The sequence below is a fragment of the Dunckerocampus dactyliophorus genome, chromosome 2 (assembly GCF_027744805.1).
Source record: "Dunckerocampus dactyliophorus isolate RoL2022-P2 chromosome 2, RoL_Ddac_1.1, whole genome shotgun sequence".
Taxonomy (NCBI): Eukaryota; Metazoa; Chordata; class Actinopteri; order Syngnathiformes; family Syngnathidae; genus Dunckerocampus; species Dunckerocampus dactyliophorus.
This window is the reverse complement of record NC_072820.1, coordinates 18,749,600-18,773,638: the sequence shown is the minus strand read 5'-3', so window position 1 is coordinate 18,773,638 and position 24,039 is coordinate 18,749,600. Positions and strand designations below refer to the sequence as shown.

The 24,039-nt window shown below is 39.9% G+C and overlaps 3 protein-coding genes and 1 long non-coding RNA gene across 6 annotated transcripts; 1 reads left to right on the top strand and 3 right to left on the bottom strand.

Moving 5' to 3' along the window:
- Window positions 1–178: 178 nt before the first annotated feature.
- On the bottom strand, window positions 179–8,251 carry ftr67 (finTRIM family, member 67). The gene is made up of 7 exons (XM_054759073.1): window positions 7,524–8,251; window positions 6,998–7,093; window positions 6,694–6,927; window positions 4,029–4,188; window positions 2,335–2,433; window positions 1,955–2,047; window positions 179–743 (listed from the first exon to the last, which is right to left on the bottom strand). Exons 1-7 carry the CDS (start codon window positions 8,115–8,117, stop codon window positions 679–681), a joined length of 1,341 nt encoding a protein of 446 aa, XP_054615048.1. The 5' UTR covers window positions 8,118–8,251; the 3' UTR covers window positions 179–678.
- A 2,932-nt stretch (window positions 8,252–11,183) lies between these two features.
- On the bottom strand, window positions 11,184–17,585 carry si:ch73-52e5.2 (protein THEM6). Its single transcript, XM_054769449.1, has 3 exons — window positions 17,457–17,585; window positions 16,603–17,107; window positions 11,184–12,333 (listed from the first exon to the last, which is right to left on the bottom strand). Exons 2-3 carry the CDS (start codon window positions 17,101–17,103, stop codon window positions 12,223–12,225), a joined length of 612 nt encoding a protein of 203 aa, XP_054625424.1. The 5' UTR covers window positions 17,104–17,107; window positions 17,457–17,585; the 3' UTR covers window positions 11,184–12,222.
- LOC129177874 (uncharacterized) lies at window positions 17,362–18,940 on the top strand. Its single transcript, XR_008569690.1, has 4 exons — window positions 17,362–17,565; window positions 17,694–17,819; window positions 18,469–18,573; window positions 18,737–18,940. It is a non-coding gene; the product is annotated as an uncharacterized LOC129177874 (long non-coding RNA).
- A 2,847-nt stretch (window positions 18,941–21,787) lies between these two features.
- LOC129177829 (protein THEM6-like) lies at window positions 21,788–23,539 on the bottom strand. Of its 3 annotated transcripts, none has more exons than XM_054769339.1 (3): window positions 23,446–23,539; window positions 22,030–22,532; window positions 21,788–21,960 (listed from the first exon to the last, which is right to left on the bottom strand). In XM_054769339.1, exons 1-3 carry the CDS (start codon window positions 23,537–23,539, stop codon window positions 21,853–21,855), a joined length of 705 nt encoding a protein of 234 aa, XP_054625314.1. In that variant the 3' UTR covers window positions 21,788–21,852. The 3 variants fall into 3 exon arrangements, with proteins under 3 accessions (XP_054625314.1, XP_054625316.1, XP_054625315.1); XM_054769341.1 differs by having other exon boundaries at window positions 22,041–22,532; XM_054769340.1 differs by lacking the exon at window positions 23,446–23,539 and adding an exon at window positions 23,304–23,413.
- Window positions 23,540–24,039: the final 500 nt, after the last annotated feature.

The window sequence follows — 24,039 nt, the reverse complement described above, 5'->3', positions numbered from 1 at the left end:
TCTTAATTTGTGTTCACATATATTCACGAATCAGATGATTTAATTTTGTTTCCTAAAATGAGGTGTTTTAAGTATAAGCATGATTAAAATCATTCAGTGTGCGTGCAAATCTTCAAGTAATATGTATCGGTATCGGCAATAGTGTCTCTTTATTTACTGCGTATCGGACTGATACCATATTTGCAGTCTCGCCCACCACCTACTGGTGATCAGGTTACAGCTGCTGGAGGCATCCAATGCGGAGACGGGACGACTTGACTTACAATGTAAACATGAATGCATGTGCAGGGTGTGTGTACATGACATACATGCTTACGTGTGACGTTATGTACATGTTTTTTTTAATAGTACAAACCCAAATAATATATTACATGTGTATTAACCTTTTTTAAAAAAATACATTTTAATAAAATATACAGCCCTAGTGAGTCTGGCCTCTAATACTGCACTGTCCTGCAATGAATGTCAATGTCAAAAATATTGCTAAAGTAATAGTAAATGGTGTGTGCGTGTGTGTGTGTGTAACAACCCTGAAGATAATGCAACAAGCTCACAGGCTTGTAACAAAATAAAAGTGTGGTTCAGATGTGGACTAATAAAAAAGGAACGTTGAGGAAGAGAAGACATGGTATGTAAGATGATTGTAATCAAGTAATAAATGTCCAATTTCAAGTATTATTATTTCTTTCTGGTGTGACTGCGGCGCTGATGCCTCTGCCTGGACCCTGACATCAGTTTGGAGCCTGCAGAGACAAACCCGCACACAGTATTACTGATTATTTACAAATACTTGACTGAACTCATTCTTATTATTGTTCTCTAGTCTCTTCATTTTACAATGTAACTGACTAAAATTGGTAATTATTAAACAAGCTATATTGTAATGAACAAAAAAAATACATACACTCACTGGTCAGGTCACACATGCTTGAAAGGATTAAAATGCCTTTATTTCTGTGTTACAAACAGGGTTTAAAAAGTGGTGAAATGTGTATGCATTGCTTGAAATTGTAACTATTTTGCCATTTCTTTTACTTGTTACAAGAAATGTTACGATGCTCCTTTAATTTCTTGTCCCTCAAAATGCTGCCACTGAGCTTTCTTTGGCTCCATTTTGGGTTATTGATGTGAGAAACACTTGAATTCAAGAAACAACTCATGTCAAAACAGGAAGGTGGTGGTGGTTGATCTCGTTGCCACACCGTGTCTTTGGAAACAGTGACTCACTAAGTAACCTTAAATGCTCATCAATCGCTTTCATTCATCATTTATAGGTATTTGTATGCATTTTGAATGATTTTCTGCATGTCACACTGTCATTGTAAAACCATAAAAATTGATCTGTGTTAACATATTTGGCTTTTTGTAACGAGTTAATTCGAGTTACATGGTGTCTTATGGGAAAAATGTATTCCGTTAGTGTCTGTTTCGAGTCGTCAGACTTGTCCAGAATGAATTAATGATGCTAGCCAAGGTTCCACTGTCATTTACAACAGTGAAAACCCTGTAAATTTGACTATAAATTGTTTCAATTTGATGTTGGAATAATAGTTATATTGTTAATTGTTTATTGTTATAATTGTTATAATGGTTAATTGCATTTTTATTTTAATTGTATTCCTTTACTTAAAAAAAAATCTAGTATCTGTAAAATATTTGTATTATATTATTATTAAAAACACTTTTAGATGAGCTATTGAATATTTATTATTGTATTATTACATGATATTTATGTAATTAAAAACATTTGTACATATTTACAAATATTTTTAGTAACATAAAAGTGCATTATAATTTTTTTGGTTTTAATACATTTTAGGTTATTATAACTTATGTTTTTTGTTATTGTATTTTTGTCACGAAAAAACGATTTTAAAAATCATTATTTATTCAATATTTTCATTCATGTAATTCATTATTTAAAAAATGTTTGACTAACATAACGCTGTATTACCAAAAGGTGTGAAGACAAAAGTGGGCACTGCAGGTCGAGGAGAAGAGTTGAAGGAGCTCAGAGGACTTTGGTCCAGGCCCGGGGACGGGTTCGCTGCACAGACACAGACACACACACACGCGCACACGCACACTAAGACTCAGCAAGATGAAGCATAAACAAACAAGCTGAGTAAGCAGCTGTTGTATTTGTGATGGAAAATAAGATAATGTGATTCTTTTTCATTTATTGACAGAACACATTTTATGACAACATGGAATTTAACCTTTTGGTTTGCTTTGACGGGTGTGCAATACACAACTTGGCCACTGAAGGCTGCTGTTTACACGCATTATCAGGCTGCCATTGATGAGCAATCATGAGGTCATCATTTGACTCACCTGTTGCTTCCATTTCAGCAGGAGAATGGACATTGGCCAGAGGCGTTACATCTGCCTGGGCAGGCGGGGCGGGAGAATCCACGATAACCACATCTCGCACTACACGAGAACGGTAATGCACACAGTCAACATCACAACTGCCATTGTGTCAAAAAGTAGAAAAATGACTAAAACGTATCGATTTATATACATATATACATACACTCCTGATCAAAATCTTAAGACCAGTTGAAAAATTGCTAGAATTTGCATTTTGCACATTTGGACTTTATTGAGGTTTTAAGTAGAGCTACAATATGCAAAAACAAGAAGGGGGAGTGAGACAAAAAGCATTTTGAAAAAGTAATTTATTGAAAACAACAATTAAACTAAAATAGGCTGTTTATCAGCTGATCAAAAGTTTAAGACCACAGGTTATAAAAGCCAAAATCTACTCAAAATGTTCATTTTCTGTCAGGCATCACACTGTCATGCCCTCCTGATGGCTAAAGCTCAGAACCTTTCTCTTTTTGAACGTGGTCGGATTGTGGAGCTGCACAAGCAAGGCCTATGCAGGGTAAAAATACAGTATAGTAGTCCATCTGTGCAACGTGGGACAAAGTTAGAAGGTGCTTTCCAGGACCGTCAAACAATGTGGGACAAATTGCCGCTTGCATACATGCAAAAACTGGGGGATTTCTAGCTGTAAATTATTTTTGGAATAAAATAATGGTCCATATTTTCAAAATTGATATCCCCTTACATAAAATTTGATGTAGTTATCGTTGTAGTTGCGTATCAAATCGTTTACCACAAAGAGATTTACACCTGTGATAAAAACGTATCTCTATCTGCGATTGTGATTAATTATATATTAGGACTGTCAATCGATTAAAATATTTAATCGCATTTTGTCTATATTTAACTTATAATTAATCGCATTTCATCGCAGATGAAAAATGTTTTTATCTAATAGGGATGTAAATCTCTTTGTGGTTTGAGACAAATTTTATGTAAAAAGATATCAATTTCATATCCCGCCTCTCACCCGAAGTCAGCTGGGATAGGCTCCGGCATACCCGCGACCCTTGTGAGGATAAGCGGCATGGACAATGGATGGGTGGATGGGATATCAATTTCATAAATATGGGACATTATTTTATTCCAAAAAAATAATACACAATTAGAAATCCCCCAGTTTTTGCATGTTTAATGCGAGCTGCATTTTTTTTTCCCGCTTTGTTTGACGGTCCTTCTAACACACCTTCTAACTCTGTCCCATGATGCACAGAATTACTATACTGTGCTTTTACCCTTTTTCTTTCACCTCACCTTTGGTTCCAAATGCTGATACTATGTAGGAATGCTTCTACACAGGTAAGGGGTTCAGAGGGCAATCACTTTTTCCACACAGAGCCATGTCGGTTTAGATTTTTTTTCTCACTTAATAATTCATTTTGTGTTCAGTTGTGTTGTCATTGACTAATATTTAAATTTGGTTGATGCTCTGAAACAAGTGTGACAAACGTGCAAAAAAATAAGAAATCAGGAAGGGGGCGAACACTTTTTCACACCACTGTATGTGAAAAGGACTATTTAGTTGTTTTTGTTTGTTATTTCCCAATGAAATATAATAACATTTGTGGTGACTTGAATGGTGGCTGATGCTGTGTTGATAGTACAAAAAATAAAATAAGAAAAAGACCAAAGTCAACCTTTCTCATAGATGCTGACGAATCCTCCCTGGCAGACTTCCTGCAGCAACGCTTTGAAATCACACACAGCTTTTGTGGCAGGGTCAAAGGTCAAGTTGGGGTCGATGGCAATGGCAGGTAGAGCTGAGGACGCAGGCGCGGCTTGGAGGGACTGACAACTCTGCCAGGAGAGAAGAATCACGTTAATGTGATTGACTGTAATGTTAGCACTGAAGCTAAGCTAATGTTGCTGACATTTGTGTCCTCCCGCCATTCCTTACTCTTACGTTGTTGTGTATGATATATGGCAGGGGTCTTCAATTAAAATTGAGTGAGGTCCATTTATGCAATTTTTTTTCCACAGTGAAGGTCTGAACCTTATTTTGATTATCAATGATATGATTATCAAATGTATGGAAACCCTGCACATCACCCTATTGGTTCAATACAACACAATTTTCTTGGCCCCGAAATTGCATTTAAAATAAAAGAGGACCAGATTTCACATTTCACAGTAATAAACTTAGCCTTAGTAGTCAACATATGACTGTACAAACAATGAATGAACACAAGAGGCTTATTTTTAAGTTAAATAAAACTGCACCGGTTTCTCTGAAAAAATAACATAAAATAATAATTTAGTAAGTGTCTCTTTAACAAAATCTGCAATAGTACGTCTTCTTAGATTTTCAGATTTTTCTTGTTATTATTGTAGCTGACATTGAGATTTGCCTGAATTTGTCACACAATTCCTCTTTTTGTTTACTTTTGAGTAAAGTCTCTGCAGCAGAAGCACTCCACAACACTCCCGTCAGTGAAGGATTTTTTTGTCTTGCTCCAACATCTATACAATCCTTAGTGAACACTCATTTGCACGTTGCTGTGCTATGAATGAATGTTATGACTCTAATAGATTTTTCATACTGGCATCTTAGCGATGTTATTTTCCACGGTCTCACATCAGACTTGGGCGGATACTTCCGCTCTAATTATGTGTGTTTTGTCAGGTTGACGTGTCACATTTGCACTTTTGACCAGGGCTACAACTTCAGAGCATAGGAGACACTATGTTTTGGCACTGGATGCTGGAAGAATGAACATATACTGGCCGCACGGTGGATGAGTGGGTAGCATGTTGGCCACACAGTTAGGAGATTGAGAAGACCTGGGTTCAAATCTCCGCTTGGGCATCTCTGTGTGCATCTCTGTGCTCTGTTTGCATGTACCCCGCCTCTCGCCCGAAGTCAGCTAGGCTCCTCACCCTCGTGAGGATAAGCGGCATAGAAAATGGATGGGTCCGTAAACGGCCATCACTGGGTCCGTATCCGGACTGAGCTGATGGCTGATAAGTGGATGAAGCACCACGTAGCGCTTCCTGGAGACACACACAGTGTTGGAGGCAGGCACGGACAGACACAAAACGCCTTGTTTCCAGTAGAGGTGTCAAGCTCAAGGCCCGGGGCCGGATTTGGCCGGCCATATCATTTTATGTGGCCCGCGAAAGCCTTGAAATAATGCATGTCAAAAGGACACTTATTTTAATATTATTTTAAAAAAAATATTTGTATCTATATTGTAATTTTGTTGTTAATATTAATTTTGTCTTTACTTTTTTAAGCTTTATTTTTCATTACTTTACTTTTACACTATTGTCAAATTATATTTATTGTATTTTTATATGTACGCTGTAATTTAATATTTTTTTTTTACTTCATATAAATATATTTAAATAAGTACACATTCTAAAATATAAAAAAATATATTTTTACAGTAATATAAAAAAATGTAATATTTAAAACATCCATCCATCCATTTTCTATACCGCTTCTTCCTCATTAGGGTCGCGGGGGCATGCTGGAGCCTATCCCAGCTGACTTTGGGCGACAGACGGGGTACACCCTGGACTGGTCGCCAGCCAATCGCAGGGCACATATAGACAAACAACCATTCACACTCACATTCATACCTATGGGCAATTTAGAGTCACCAGTTAACCTCACCTGCATGTTTTTGGAATGTGGGAGGAAGCCGGAGTACCCGGAGAAAACCCACGCGCACACGGGGAGAACATGCAAACTCCACACAAGGGAGAATCAAACCCAGGTCTTCCCGATCTCCAGGCTGTTACTGTGTTGGCCAACGTGCTAACCACTAGACCACCGTGCGGCCTATTTAAAACATATTTTTACAATAATTTAATAAACATTTACTGTTACGTTTACAATAAATAATAAAATAATATATTAAAGTAAAAACAAAATTAATATTACTAACAAAAACAACTTAAAAGTATACATTTTTTAAATCAAAAAGACAATCTTTCTTGCTAAATGTATTTGTAGTCAACACTGACAGAAAACCTTAGATTTTTTTGTTGTCAAATCCAATTTAAAATAACTATTTTTTGTATTAGTTATTAATGAAAAATTAATGTAATAAATAATTATTAACAAATTTCTAAAATAGGATTATAAAAAGTGGCCCTCTGAGGATAACCATAACTGCGATGTGGCCCACGGCGAAAACGAGTTTGACGCCCCTGCAGTAGAGCTTACTAAATGCACTTTTAAACGGTCTATATTCCAACATCAAGGCTAACACACTGCCTCTGGCACTAAAATTGTTGAAAAATACTTTTCAGAAAAAGGCACAAACTTCAAAGAGAAATCTATGCCACGGGCTCAACCTGGAGAAAGTACAGGTGGTCCTCAGTGAGCGCCAACTTGTCCAGCTCAGCCTCCCTCCTCTTCAGCTCCGTGATCTCATTGTGGATCTTCTCCAGCAGCTGCTCGGCCTGATTGACCACCAGCTTCTCCTGGGCCTTGATCAGCTCACGCACCTCGAAACGCTTCAGATCAATGGAGCGGATCAGCTCGGTGAAGACGCAGTGGCTCGTCTCCGTCGCCAGCCGGGCCGAGCGCTACAGGAGAGGCCAGACGTTTGTGGCGTGTGCGACTGAAATAAAAAGTGTGCGAGAGTGCATGACTTACGTTGAGAGAGAAGATGGCTTGTCTCAACTCCTGAGCCTCCTTCTCTCTTTGCTGGATGCTCTGCTGAGAGTTTAGCTTCAGCTCACCAAGCTGTCTCTGGAGACAATGAAATATAAAAAAATAAAGACACTGTTGCCTCAAGTTAGAGGACACCACCCATACCCTGAGACTTGGTATGGCTGTAGGCAACCTCCTAAATTCCACAAGATGGCAACAGTTGCATTAGAAGTATCATGAGTGGTCAACATCCAGCAGCAGCTTTATGTACCTCTACATGCACTTTAAAATGTCACAATATTAAGTACACACAACATTTTGTGTAGGAAAATGATCAGATGTATTGTTTTTGTCCCTGTCAAACAGCTAGAGTAACCAAATGTTAGGAACAGCTCTCTTTCCAATGCAGGAAACCACACCCACAATAATACACATATCGTGTCAGTCAAAACAGAGCATTGTTCTTTGTACAGGCGGAATGTTTTGATGCCCAACATGATTACCGTAAGGAATGAATGGATACACGTACCTGTTGCTGTTGTATTTCCACCTCAGCCAGCACTGTGTCATGGCCCTTGTGTTGGTCGGTGAGACACAGGGAGCAGATGCACTGCTTGTCTGTGCGGCAGTAAACCTCCAGCAACTTGTTGTGTCGACCACAGACGCTCTCCTGGAGCCTCTTGGTGGCCGACACCAGCTTGTGCTTCTTGAACACGGCCGACTCGTAGTGCGGCCGGACATGCAGGTCGCAGTAGGAGGCCAGACACACTAGGCACGAACTGACCGCCTTGTTCTTCCTCCCGGGGCACACGTCGCACTCCACGTCGTCCGCCTCCGCCAGGCTTTGGCCTGCAGCCGAGGCTTCCTGGAACCCGCTTCGTTTGAATCTCTCTACCACGTCGGCCAGCAAGGTGCTCCGGGCGAGCGCCGGCCTCGGGTTGAAGCCCTGCCTGCATTGAGGGCACATAAAGACCCCCAGGTGGTCATCTTGGTCCCAGTAGTTGCGGATGCAGTCTGAGCAGTAACTGTGGCCACACGGGATGGTCACTGGCTCCCTCAGGACGTCCAGACACACCGAGCAGGTGAATTGTTCCTTGTCCAGGACCACCCCGGCATGGGCCATCTTTTAAAAAAAGGCAGGAAGGGACGTGGAAATAAGAATAACACGGAGGCTGGCGTTCTTGCCAGGAGTACCAAAACGTTTTGTTTACAGGAAGTGGCGTCAAGGGGTGTGGCCAATTGGCGGAAGTAAATGTTTTTCCCTTTAAAACGCAATACATTTAATTTTTTGATGGTGTGTAACATACTCTTAAAGCAAAACATTGACAAATAAATAGATAATCTATAGTATGAATCCAATACAGAAGAAATGGAAGAAAATACAGCGAGAACTTACGCTTTGTTTACAGCCAGTGGCGTCAAGGAGTTCGGCCAACTGGCGAAAGTGAATACTACGACGCAACGTCTACAGCAGGGGTCACCAACGTAGCCCCCCGCGACAACATGAGGTGCCTGCAAGCCTGCTTTTCATTCAGGTTTTCAGTTAATAATGTGAACACTAGAAAGAAAAGTATTTTGAAACATAAAATGTGAGTGGTGGATACCAGCATTTTGTGAATGTTTTGGTAAAACAAGCATATTTGATCTGTTCAGGTTGAAATAAGGTATTGAAATCATTTTTACAAAAATGAGTAGCTCGTGGCCATTTTCATTTTCTAAAAGTAGCTCTCGCAAGAAAAAACGTTGGTGACCACTGGTCTACGGTGTTTGCTAATGGCCTTGTCCCTGCGCAATACGTACCCGGAACGCAATCGGTTCAACTGGGTTCTACGCATGTGCAGAACGCGTCTACATTAGGTCGGCCTATTTTTTGGCAGTCACATGTTAGGTATGTGTAATCTACACCACCCGTCGATCTATTTTACGGCAGCACGCGTCCCCCTACACTCCCCAAAACGTTATTAAGATAGATAGAAATTTCAGAAATAACAACATAATCAATATATTTTTTTCTTATATCGTATACATTGTGCAAAGTGGACATTTTATAAGCCGTCTTTTCTTTGCTCCATAAATTTCACTTTTTTCGGCACTGAAAAAATACACACAAAAGCATTTGCTCAGAAGATATGTATGCGGTATTAACTCCCTTTAGAAAACAAATTGAAAAAGCTGAATCTTCTAGATTAATCCATCATTGCACTCATCATTGCATGGTTGTTAACACTGAAATATAACTGCATTTTGTGTTTTATTCCATTTATTTATGTTTGTTACACGTAACCGGATATGACATTTACGTCTGCGGTACGTGCATCGTGTACATTTTTACGTAGCTCAGTTTTGATGGATGTCATAAGATGATAGAAACATCACCCCAACAAGAGTCACTTAGAAAATAACCTCCCAACATATTACATATATGAAGTATGGTTATTGACCATTTATGTTCATACATCCATCCATTTTCTATGCCGCTTATCCTCATCAGGGAAGGGGGGGTATGCTGGAGCCTATCCCAGCTGACTTCGGGCGAGAGGCGGGGTACACCCTGGACTGGTCGCTAGCCAGTCGCATACAGTTAACTAACTACCACAGCACGTGACGTCGCAGAAGCGCTGTCGTAAAAAATAGCTAAAAGGAGTATGTGACGTAGACTGTGCGTGTGCGCGGGACCGATTTCGTTCCGGGTACGTGTTGTGCGCAGTGACAGGGCTATAACATGCTAAATATTCATAATTTAATACATCATTTGTCGTATAAAGGCACTTGGGAGATATACATGGGAGAAAATAAAGCAATTTCTCCCAGCTAACACATCACGAAAAAAGAATGTTAGTTTATGGTCCTCCCATGGTTAGTTAGAACCAAACCAAGAACTAACATTCTAACGTAGCAAAGTTAACCAGGTCTAACGTTCCCTAAACGTCGAGAGAACCAACCAACAGTCCTGTGGTCCTGTAACCGCAGCTGTTACCTCAACAACATTATGATTGGTTGTTTTTTGGTTGCTGTGATAACAAAGACAGTGCTGACGAAGTTCCTGTTTAGGCTATAAACCAGTAGTTTCCAACATTTTTTTCTTGTGAGCGCTACTTTTACAAAATGAAAATGGCCAAGAGCTAGTCATTTATTTTCATAGCTTATTTTAATGCAAATAAATTGAATATACTTGTTTTACCAGAACATTATCAAAATGTTGGTATCCACAACTCACATTTTGAATTTCAGAATGCATTTCTTTCTAGTGTTCTCGCTCGCGGACACCTCATGTGGTCGTGGGGGCTACCTGCTGCCCGCGGGCACTGTGTTGGTGACCCCGGCTAAACCATATGAAAAACGTCTAAACTCTTCCCTCTTTTAAATACAGACTATTTTCTGATGCCTTTCGTTAACTGATCGTTCTCTTTTTATTAACTTGATTATTCTTTTTTTTTAACCATTCTTCCTATTAAAGAAGCGCAAGCTTATGCTACGTTAAAAGGAAGTGACGTAGGGTGGTGACTAGCGGAAATTGGTGAGGCATTTAATGTGTTAATTAAACGCAATTTAAGTTAAAACTAAAAAAATCTAGTCTATAAACTGCCATATACAGTCATGGAAAAAATGATTAAAACACCCTCGTTTCTTCAGTTTCCTGTTCATTTTAATGCCTGATACAACTAAAGGTACCTTTATTTGGACAAATATGACAATGACAACAAAAATAGCTCACAAGAGTTAATTTTTTGGCAGTACAATGCTATAACTATTCATGTAAGAACTTAAGTGATTTTGGTAGTTGCTAGATAACAGCTCTTAAATTAAATTTATGAGCTATATTTGTTATCATCATTATATTTGTCCAAGCAAATGTACCTTTAGTTGTACCAGGAATTAAAATGGATCAATAAACTGAAGACACAAGGGTGGTGTCATCATTTTTTCCATTACTGTAATAATTACAATTTGGAAACTTTAAAATGGCGAAATAAAGGCCTAGCTGTGAATATGCTTTTATTCTGAATGAGTCTCCCAACGATGTTATTACCACTGCCAGCAAATAAATGGAACTTAAGTTGAAAACAAGCTGTAACGTAGAAGGTAACTCAAATAGTGGCAGCTTGCATGTATGTCATCAGGTTGTACAGATGTACAAATAAAATGACCAGTGTTTAACAGAATGCTAACGAGACAGGCACAATCCAGGATTGAAGACTATTTTTAATCTAAACATCTTTTAAATACAGTGAACATGTTGTATTATACAATGAACATGTTATACGACTGTCCATAATTTATAAGGAACATAAAAGGACATAACGTTAAACTTATTATCAAACAAGACCCCCACCCTCATCAGTGCATTTAATACCATAAATAACATTCAAATTTACACTTGCAGCTTTTAACGTTAAACATCTATTCCCCCAACACAGTACATTGATTTGGTCACAAACTGAAGTGGTAATGTAATAATATGAGGGAAAAGTTTCAAAGTTTTAAAAAGCCTAAAGCTTAATATTGTCCCCTCTGTCAACATTCATGATGTATTGCACGTTTTGATAAGTTTCTTGCAACCCTGCTAGCATTTGATAAATCAACTTATCAGATATGGTTGTAGCAGTTTCTTCCCTGACTACATGCAATTCCAATCAAGCAGCCCAACCTTTGAATACATCATCAAAAGCAACACAAAATGATCCCTTTAATGTATGCTTTGTACAAAACGTTGACGGGAAGATTTTAAAATCAGCGCATGTTTAAGAGGTTGGTTCAAGTATTTCATCTGTTCTTCTGTTTACTGAAACTTAAAGGTACAACTAATCAGGCAGAACAGGCGCAAACATTGCCCCGTTTCAAACCATGCACAGATCTCAACGGAAGATCAACTTCCCGCACCGCAAGCTTGTCTTATGTTTCACTCGTTGATAACCAAGATGCCTGAAGTCGACTACTAAACTAAGCTGTGAGGCTCTTGTGTCACTTTGGAGTCAACTTCAAAGTACTCTCAATGCATTTTTTTAAACATGAAATGATTTTTTTGTCATGTTACTACTATCATACTTCCATCTAGTATTTCATTTCACGGCATACAAAAAACACACAGCAACATGCGAGTGTAACATCATTAGGCTAGTAATGGCGCTCTACTATTGTATATACAGTATTATTATGTGTGTGTTTATGTTGTACTGCTAATGGTATGTGAGCCTTTGTGAATGATAGAAGGTGTCAAGAGTGCTGTTTCATTCACTTTTCTTCTCCTCCAGTCCACTCTCGGCTCTCAGTGCTTGACTGTTGGCTGAAATGAAGCTGATCCAGTGCTTCAGGTCCTCTGGAAGCGGAGGACATTCAATCTAGCGACAAAAAAAAAACAACAAAAAAAAGTCAGCACCACCATTTTACAGCTAATAAATCCTTTAAAGTCATTTTCAGCAAAAAAAGAAAAGAAATTCAAACAAACTGTGCCACTTTATTGTGGCAATTTCCTTTACTATCACCATATATGGCGATAAGGTGGTTTTTACCACATACACTCACTGCCTGCACAGAAGACCCGGCATCTGTAAAGCTGATATTTGCAGTGGAGTTTAAAGAGAACGCGCCGCTTTCACATGATTCTGCTCAATACAAAAAAATACATCTTTAATTAAACTGAATGGCTGCCTATTATAACATATTTTAACATATCCCACCAAATAACATCTGAGTTTAACAAGAGTTAATCTTTGCCATATTGATTTGAATTGTGAATTACTGAATATCAACAATTTTGATGACCTGTAAACTTTCAAACTGCGAATGTGAAACACTAATCAGTACTATTTAGTATAGTAGTTGCAAAGTTTACTGGTTAGGTTTGATATATGCCAGGGTTTCTGCTACATGTAATTGATTGTGGCGGCCCGTCACTACAAAATAAAAGCTGTCATACCTTTAATTTTTTTTTTTAACGTGAAAACAATGTCAAGTAATATATTGTATGAATGTATATACTGTATATGCTATATAGATATGTATATAGCTTATTATTTGCGCACATATTGACCACAATTAGTTTGAAAAGAATTTTATCAAAAATATTTCACTGCGAGGGCCGTGCGAGGGCCGCACGGTGGCCAGGTGGTTAGCATATTGGCCAACACAGTAACAGTCTGGAGATCGGGAAGACTTGGGTTCGATTCTCCCTTGGGCATTTCTGTGTGGAGTTTGCATGTGCGTGGGTTTTCTCCAGGTACACCGGTTTCCTCCCACATCCAAAAACATGCATGTTAGCGACTCTAAATTGTCCATAGATATGACAATGATATGAATTTGAGTGTGAATGGTTGTTTGTCTATATGTGCGACCAGTCCAGGGTGTACCCCGCCTGTCGCCCGAGCTGGGATAGGCTCCAGCATGCCCCACGACCCTAATGAGGAAAAGCGGTATAGAAGATGGATGGATATTTCACTGCGCTTTATTTTGATAAAACGTGTAGCGGAATCGCCTGTATGCCGTGTTGGCACTTCAGCATGAGCAAGTGTTCACTGTGTTCCTTATTATCGTGCAGATAAAAAAATAGGCCCTAAAATGTGTACACAATTAACAGCTTGTCACATGCCAAGCCTGTGTATGCCAGCGTGTGTGATGGCTCACAGTTCAATCTCATTCGACTTTCTGTCGTCTTTTAACCATTTTGCACTGCCTTTCTGGCGGTAGCTAGCTAGATCACAGGCAAACTAGAAGTGGCTATCACATTCATGCTAACTTACTTTTTAAAGTGTCACTTTAGTTCTTCTATCTTGCTCTCGTTACTATACTTACGGCTTGTCTTCAAAACACTAGATGTGTGTCTAAGTTGTTCAACAAACACGTAGTGTGTCCAGCCATAGACAGTGATGCTATCACAGGGGTCTCCAACAGGTGGCTAACCAGCTGATTTAGTTCACCAAAGAATATTTTCTTCACCTCTTAGTAGTTTTAAAAGTGTTCTATTCAAACATGATGACTGTACTTAATGACAAATTAGCACACAGAGTGGAGATGTACTTTATAAATAAACTACAATTAAATGTGGGCAGTCACATAAAATAACTCACCTCTCCCCTCTTTTGTCAAAGTAGATTTAATAATGCTGCAAGTTGGACACACCTGTGCTATCATAACCCTGGACTCTCCATTTATATTACACTTTTATAGGACACAAAAATATTAAATGATTTTGTTAATTGTGTTATTTTGAACTAAAAAATATATCATTGAAGAATTCATTTCCCATGTATTAATTTTACTCTAAAAACAGGCAGCAAATTCAATTTAGGTTTAGGTACAATTTAGGTACAAAATGTTGTACTTTTGTACTAGTCACATATTCCTATTGCACTAAATGGGTCCGGTTAAAAAAAAAAAAAGGCTCAACAGCACTTTAAGTGCTCTGAGCAACATTGCCATTGAATGAAGTTTTGCAATGTTCTCAGTTCATGTTCTGCTGGTTGTTGAAAAGCGTGAAATAAGTTAATAAAGAAGTCATAAAAATATGTCATAATAAAACAATTGCAGACGCAGCAGCGGTGGCAGTCCCATGCAGCCCACCCACAGCTTCAGAAAATCCTGTGTGCTATATTATTTTATAGTAAGAGGTAGATCATTTTCATTGTGTGCACCCCCGATATACATGTTAAATTTCCATAAATACTCTTATTTATAAATAAAATAAATACATATATATTCTGTTTATAGGGGGAGGTAGATCTTTGGGACAAACTCAAAAAGTGAGCACCGCTGTGCTGTATAGTTACAGGTATAGCCTGTATTTTTCACATATTGACCACAGTTAATTGGAAATAAAATATCAAATATAAAAACGTTTCACTACACTTTATTTTGAAAAACATGCACCAGAATCACCTGTCTGACAGTTAAAGGGTGGAAGGAAAAGCAGAGAGAAAGGCATTTGATGTTCAAGCCTGTGAAAACGACCCTAATGTTGACATTGTCGTCCATCCGTCAGCTGCAGTAATCCCAGCTGACTTTGGGTGAGAGGCGGGACTGGTCGCCAGCCAATCGCTGGGCACATATAGACAAACTACCATTCACTCTCACATTCATAGCTGCCAATTAACCTAATATGCACGTTATTGGAATGTGAGAGAAAACCCACGCGGAGAACATGCAAACTCCGCCCACATCTTCCCAACCTCCTGACCGTTTGGCCAACATGCTAACCACTGGGCCACTAGGCACAGTCCTGTTGATATTACACAGTAAATTTAAATATATATTTTTTAAATCCTGCCACAGCAACGGCGGCACAACACATGGGCGGCAGTACGCCTCGCATGCAGCCCACCACCACAGCTTCAACAAATCCCAGGGGAAACCCTGTATGTATATGTATATGCGTGTGTGTGTGTATATACACGCACATACATATAGTGTATATGTATTTACACACACACACACGCACACTATATATACATATATAACTACACACACGCAATTTTTCTATATAGTTAACTTCCCCACTTAATTGATCAAGGAAATTTTGTCAAATGCGCATTTGCTTTTGTAACACACGTTATATTGGCACAATACATTATTTTTATGATCATTACTCACATTTGTGAAAATAAAATGCAGAAAAATAAATATTACTATTGCCTGGGGGTTTCTGCAGTTGAGTAAATAAAACACGCAAGGTCATTGAGGAAATATGTTTTTTTGAGTTGAGTTTTTTTGAATTTGTCTAAAATAGACAAGTCTGCTCAAAGGTGGCCACAATGTCAACATGTTCTGAATTAGTGTAGCACAGTGGTCACAACCGTTTCGAACCTAAGACCCCTGATTTTGGTCATGAACCTAAGCTACAAAGATGAAAAAATTTTGTAGAAAGGTTTTTTAAAAAATGATTTTTACAGACAGTGGCTCATCGTCGGGGTTTGGCGCGTGGTGTCAGCTCTGTGAGCAAACCATAACTCTATTTGGCTCCTGGTCGCAGGCAAGCGGGAGTGTTGTTGGGGCTGGAGCTGGCTGATGCGTTGCAACAGTCAGATCCACGTCACCGCAGCTTGAGGATTTTTTGTTTGATGCACGGCGCAGTGACCTGCCCTGGCACAGCCAGGATTTGCAGGTCTATTGGTCACTCTCTCGGAGGGGAGGTTACTGATGTGACAATGCATTTATTTTTCCTAATATTTTCAGGATCGACTGGCAGTCTCAAATATCGACTGGTCCATCGCGATCAACGAATTGGCAACCCCTGGTATAGTGTCTCCTTTAATTTTTAATGACCTTTTTTGATTCATAAAAGTTGTATCATTGCTTTTCTGCTACTTATGCTTTGTACGGTGTCCCTCATTGCTCAAAAGGTGCATCATTTGCGTGTTATTTATGCTTTGAATGATGTCCTTCTGTGCCCCAAAAGTCACATTATTGCGGCTTCTCCCATTATTTATACTTTGTACAGTGTCCTTGAGTACCCAAAAAGCGTCTATGCGTGAGAAGTACTATTGTAAAAAGGCATTATGTTCCAGATCAAAGTGATAAAATGACATGAGGTGGACGCAACTATAAATCCAGTGCATTTTGTTAGGACAATAAGTGTTTGACGGCATTATTCCATGAACGCCTTTATTCTCACTCACCTTCTCTTTGCAGACAAACTCAATAATGCGCTCAGGGCTACTGTGCACCACACTCTGCTTGCAGAGCAACACTGCAGACACAAACGCATCCTTCTTGGATACAAATCGCTGCTCCAAGTAAAATGCTTTGTCGTCCCATCCCACCACTCTGGTACGGATCTCGAATGCCTCGCCAAATGCCAGGGAGCGCCGGTAGCGGATGGTGGAGGCCCCCACCACCATTTTGGCCCCCATCTTGAACAAGGACATGAAGAGGCCCATGCGCATGTTGTGGTGGAAGCGGGCAAAGTCACACTCCCTCAGGTAGCGCGAGTTGTTCATGTGGCCCTTGTAGTCTACATCATGGGGAAGGACTCTGCCGTGCACAGTTTGCTCTGCTAGGATGTCCTTTAGTTGTGGCTGGAAGATGGTTGTGATGAAAACCTGGGCCCCTCGCAGGAAGTACCACACATCCACAATGCAGAAGAGCAGCAGGAGGGCTCCCAGCACCAAGAGCAACATATCTCTGGAACAACAAACACAATATTACTGCTCACTTTCTCTTTGAACTGTTACTGTTACTTTTAAGTGTAAATATGGCTTTAGGAGGCCTAACAAACGATAGACTAACATGCCACAGTTCGATTAATACGAGTTAAAATAACAGTTTACGGCATCACTAGAGAAGCTTCTCTTCAACCTTGAGAGGGCTAGCAAGCTACAGCCTGCTGACAGCAGCCTTCTGTGCTAGCTTTTGCCAGTCCCGTCTGTACAACATCAAAACACGCAGCAACGTTTGCCTGACGTGTTCGTAAGCGACGAAAAGAAAGCACACAATTAGGCTATCTTCACGGCTTTGTAGCGACATAACTTACCGTGCCTTCGAAAGAGAGCGCTAACATTTGATGCGATGCGGTCTGAAAACGCCGGCAGACTGGCTCAACGTCAAGCATGACTTCCGCATTTGCGACGACACGTGATAAAGTAAGAAGTTTTTAAGAAATCCTACTTTATTACAGTTATTTATCATATCCCCAATAACGTGTACTTAAATAACGTATAAACAAGACGTAACAACAGATTTTCATGTGAATGTTATGTTTGTATTGTAGGAATTTGACACTTCCGGGTTTGTGATGATGCAGCATCGTTGGAATTTAATCTACAGGGTATTCTGCGAAGCGAGTTTAGTGAGTTAGCCTACTGTGTTGAATTGAAACCCGGATTTGCGTGTTCAGGTAGGTAGGTAGCTCTCTTTTAAAGCAGCTGTATCACCATGGTAATTTAGGATAAACTCATAACCTAGTGGGGACCAGGTTATATCCAGGCTTTCTGCATAAAATCAGCTACTAAAGTGCCACTGTTTGACTGTTAACTAACTCAGAGATGGCGTCATCACCATTTATTGAGAACCAACGAGGTTGTCGAGGGGACGTGGAGAAAAACAAATGAAAAAAGCATTCCAAGATGATACTATTCAGCTATAAACGAGATAGATTTTCAGACGAGGGAATACGCTTGATAAACTCACAATATGCAATATGCAACATTAGCAGACGTAGTCACCGCAGTCATTGCGCGAGTACTCACGTCAACACTGCCATCTAGTGGTCACAGCGACATACAATTTAAAAGATTTTAAATAAGTTATATTTTATTTGTATTATATATTGTTATATTCAGTTATTGTATATTATATATATTCATATTATAAATTGCAGTTAGTATAACAAATCAGTGTTAACTTGCCCATTACATGCTCAGCAGTGTTATGTCAGCGGCCCTTCCTCGCTCTATTGGCGGCGACAGTGTTGCTTTTAGCAGTCATTATCTTTTAGGAAGTCCTCGTAACGCTCCATAATTACGTACTCATTTTTTGTAAAACAGACTGGCTGGGATCGCTTCTCTTTTCAGCGGAAGTAGAATAATATGATGTCAAACGCCCCCCTTTTATGTGGACGGGCACTGAGCACAAGAACCGGACTCGACAAAGTAAGTTGATAACCACCGTTGCAGTACCATTTAGTTTTGTATGGGGAATTTAGGTTTTGTTTAGCTGCATCTTGAGCACAAAGCCTGGGTTGGTTGAGCCACTTTCGCAGTATACCCTCATTATGTCTCACAGCTTTCAAATGCCTTGGTGTCTGTCCTTCAGGTAGAACTGTAAGAGGTGGTCAGAGACCAGGAAGTCTGGATTTCTCTACTGAGACTGGTGCCCCCACAACCCGAACCCGGATAAGCGGAGAAACGGGATGGATGGATGGACTATTTATAATGAAACTGAACCCAACAAAACAATGTACCCAACAATGTACACAAATAAATAAAAATAATAATAAAGTAAAATAAAAAAGCAGCATCCAGGTAGCAGTGTTTGCAGCAGTGATTGTCATTCAAAACCACAAAGTGTCAGCTTTTGTTTCAGTTGGCTAATTTCCCTCACTTTTCTAGTCTGTCATCTGGAGCTCTCATGTCCCTCCCTGCTCTTTGTGTTCTTGTGTGTCTAACCCCACCCTCCCCCTTCTCCCCAGTGTTGACGCATACATACATATGACACATTTTGACCACTTGTGTGCAGTTTGAATAGAAAACGATGACTCATTTACTTCAACAAACCAGCGCCTGTCATTCAGGTCAAAGAACCAGTTTGTTAGCTAGCGACACATTACTTGGAGGCAGAGAAGGAGCGGCTGTAACAGCCATGTTGTAAGAGCTGCGCTGTTACAGCCTTAAACGTTTAGCTTTTTAAGGGCAGGACATGAGATGAGGAGGATAAAACAATCAGCTCAGGAGTTTGCTATGTAGTTGTGGCAGCAATGTCCAGATCAGTTATTGTAGCGTAGTGGTGGAACATGTGATGCTATGGGTGGGGGCAAAGAAGGGGAAGGCTGCCCATTTGGCAGTTCCACAGTCTGAGGGTACAGACTGAATCATACTGGTGGTCCTGGAGCGAATAGATTAGCCCTTCCTACCTGAGGGCAGCATGTAGAACAGGGCATGAGCAGGATGACAAATGTCCCACAGGATGTTATGCACTTGTCTCAAGCAGTGAGTGTCCTGCACCTTAAATGGAACACAAACCAAATGATTGTAAAAACTTGACAAAACCATTCTGACGACCTCTCAAGAAGTAGTTCAACAAAACAAGGTTCCTGAAGTATCTGATATGTTGACCTCTCCCAACGGTCAAGAAAAACATGACAAAACCATTCTGACGATCTCTCAAGAAATAGTTCAGGAACACAAGGTTCTTGAATTATCTGAGCGTGTGACTCCCCCAACCTCTCCCAACGATAAAGACGAACTTGACAAAACCATTCAAGGGACTAAAAAGATCCCAGAGGCCGAATATTTTTTCCTTAAACCTTGGGCCCGATCAGGCCAAAGTGGGAGGAACGGGCACACCAAACCTTCAAAAGCTACAGAAATCTTTGTTCTCCCAAAGATGACAAAGCCTTCAGGAAAGAAGCTGATTTATTTAAGTTCTTGTGGGACTTCTTCCCTGACCTGCTCTGCGGTGCTCACAAGCCCCGCCCCTCCTCATGCAGTGCTGACTGCTGGTCGGCTGCATCTGAACGTCTCCTCTGACCCGCAGACAGGTAATAACGGTGTTTTAATCCCTTGACTTTGTTTGTTGCTAAATTAAAAAAAAAAAAAAAAAGAAAAAAACAACTCTTGTCTTGCCTTGTCCAGCTGTTTACTGATGTTTGTCATGTTTAATGAAGGGAGAGAGGGAGACAGGGCACTGTTTTACAAATGAAACAAGTTCACTAGTTTTAGTTCATTTTAATCTTAGCTATTGAGATGAAAGATAGGTCTTACATTGAGCTACAGGACAGTCTGGTGAGGTATATTGTGGCATATTATCAGGGTGATACTGCTTCTGCTTCAACTGTCAGAAAACAGTAAAAAAAAAAAAGTGTTGAAAATTAGCAGAAAAATGTATAATTTATTGTAATTTAATAATATATTAATAATTTAATATAATAATAATACATATAACAATTTAATAATATATTTCTTTGTAAATGTCCCAAAATGTCTGTGCACGTGCCTGGTTTTGAAGAATTCCTGATTTGTGATATTAAAAATTCATATACAGTATAATCCTATTAAACGTTGACAAAAGGTCCATCCATTTTCTATGCCACTTATCCTCATTAGGGTCGTGGGGGTATGCTGGAGCCTATCCCAGCTGACTTCGGGCGAGAGGCGGGGTACACCCTGGTGTGCATAATATTAGACTAGTACTACTAATGTAAAGTGGTTTCAAGTACCTAGGTCACATGACCTGGAACCTATAGAACAAAATCCTTGATTATTCATATTAAAAATGAATATAAAATCATTTAAAATGTAATGTCTAAAAAAAAGAGGTGGTGCATGATATTACTATTTGAGGACTATACTACTGATACTAAGCGATTTGGAGTGCCTAGGTCACATGACCTGGAAGCTATTAAAAAAAAATCCTTGATTTTTTATGCTAAAATTTCATCCATAATAATCCTGTAAAAGATAAAAAATAGATAAAATGGCCGTGCAAAATACTTTTAGGGTAGGACTAATTATTTGACATGGTTATACATCAGTTGTTGGTTTTAGATTATATAAAATTTTTTAAACAAAGCAACAGTAATTTATTGATGGTCCCTAGTATAAACAACCAGCGGTTTGAGGGACACTGCTCGTGCGAGCTCCCCGCACCATGACAGAGCAGTCTGGGCACCGTGAGGGGGAACAACCGCTGTAGCTACAGAGCCGAATAGCCAACATCCAACGTGAACCGAACTTCACAGCGGTTTTGAGGAAACCTTTTGTTTTAATGACATATTATTGATATACTGGACCAGCAATAAGTAAATTCAAGTTTTACAGCAGCAAAGTTGACCGTTGGCACACAATATGAATTAAGAATTTGCAAAAATGTGCATATTCACTGCATGCAGCAAAATTGCAATTCAATATGAAATTGATGAGTGTGGATGTAAGGAAATGCAGTCAGTGAGCTACAAATGAGAAAAAAAATGGCATCATGTCGTAGCCATAGCTGGTGGCATGTGTGCATCTTAGAGAATGACAGCACTTCTTTTTTTTTTAAACCATGGTCTTAGCTCATGCATTTTTTTTAACATGTTGATTATCTGATTTTTGCACTTGCATCAACCATTGTTATCTACAAAAAATGTTAATCCCACCACTGAGATGCAGAAAAAAGGCACAACTTGAACTTTATTGGCTAATAACTTAGTATCTCTATTACAAAAAAGCTTATTTGTCTTTCATCTCAAGGCCGCTTTCTGCTCTGAGCGTCTGACTGCTGGCTGAGATGAAGTTGACCCAGTGCTGAAGGTCCTCTGGGAACTCAGGACATTCCACCTGACAGGGATTGAAAAAACACACAAGCTGAAGCCTTCTCAGACCTGAGAATGTTCTTCTTCGTCTTACCTTGCGCTTACAGAGATACTGCATGATCTTGTCTGGGCTGCTGTGTATGACACTCTGTTTGCAGTACATGACGGCACACACCAGACCGTCTTTGCGGGACACAAACCTCTGCTCCAGGAAAAAGGCTTTGTCGTCCCAAGTGACCACCCGACTCCTCAGCTCGTAGCCCTCGCCTATGCACAGAGCCCTGCGATAGCGAATAGTGGTGGCCCCCACCACCATGGACGCCCCTAGGGCCCGCAGTGCCATGAAGACGCCATTACGCACATACAGAGAGAAGCGGGCAAAGTCACACTCGCGGAGGTAGCGGGCATTGTTCATGTGACACATGTCGATGTCGCGGGGGGCTACTCGGCCCGTGAGAACCTGCTCTGCCGTCACGTCCCATACGGGAGGCTGGAACCAGGCCCGCAGAACCACCAAGGCTGCACGCAGGAAGTAAAACACGTCCAGGGTGCAGAAGAGAGCTAGCAAGGCGCCGAGCAGCAGCAGCAACCACATCTCTAGAGAGGACAGACACAAAGGCTTTACCAGAAAAAACATTAAAGGACGGAAAATCTATGGCATGACCTGGGGGGGTTCTGCCCATTAGGGATGCCCTTACGGCCTTGACACTCTTGGAGCACTCTTGTAAGGATGCAAAAGTTACTCTTGATCATTTTGTTTGTTTGTTTTTTAACTCAGTGTCCAATTTAACAAGTGTATGTACTCAAATTCAATTTCCTCCAATAATATAAACCCCGTTTGGCCACATAACAACCTTTTGACTTATCTGGACTCACTCCAGTAGTAGAGAAAAAAAAAAGTGACTCAGTTGTAACTGAATAGTTGAGATATTACAGACCAGAGAAAGAAAAACAGGCCTTTCAAGGTGAGCAAGCTGTGTGGCCATTACGCATACAGTTAGACTTGTGAGCCAACCACATCTCAATGTGCCAAGCAAATACAATAAATATATCTGAATTATTTGAAATGCTGTAAATTGGTGTTACTATTCTAGTTTATGATAACACGTTCATTGGTTGTGTGACAGGCGTCCGTGACCTGCTAACATGCATGAAAACTTGCATGGACGGGAGTCTTTAAGTGTGCAACCGAATGCTTGGACAATTTTAGATACTTGCGCTGCAAATCGTTAAAGATAGCGATGGTACTGCATAGCTGTGGGACGCTTTAAGAACTTAGTTCAGTCACGAGCTCTGCGGCGAAGAGTCCGCACAACAACCAGAGTCGAAAACAAACTTTTCAACTAATGACGAAATACTGAAACTCACCCAGGTGTTTTTTTGCTCTGACAAACAAAAGAAACCGCAAAGGTTAAGCCCAGCAAGTCATTGTGCAGAGTACATTTATTCCAACCACTTCCGGTTAGGACTTTACGAAATGCCGGACAGAATAAGCTTTTACACCACTCACCATAGCAAGGCACAGCGGAATGACAAACCAGCAAAGAAACTCGGGCTGTGTTTAAGGGGTTCACTTCAAATTTATATTTATAGGTTTGGGACATATATAAGCACACTTAAATTTATTTTTTTTAATTCCCGAATTATTAAACCGGATGTGACGCAGAAGCAGGGGGCGGTGATTGGCTCATAAACCAAGTCATTTACTCAATAAAAAATACAAAGAAATGAAACATCCTCGTAAAATTATCCTAGAATGCCACAAAGTTCAAGCATGTATAAGATACCTATTACTAATTTTAAAAAAAGTCACCAACATTGTCAAATCGAGCATCAGCAATGTCTTTGTAAAGCAGAAACGAAATGTTTAAACCCCTTTTAAAAATTAAAAACTACAAGAAAATACTGCAAGAATGCAAAAAATTCTCTGTCCTTTATACTGTAAATACAAAGCCAAACTATATGCAAATCAATGACACTATCAAACACTACTGTGATATTTCCGTATTGATCCAGTCACTTCCACATTTTAGTAGAAATCTCATCAGCTCAGTAGCTGACTTGTTGAAGTGACCAGTTGTAAACATTTGTTGATCATTTTCTC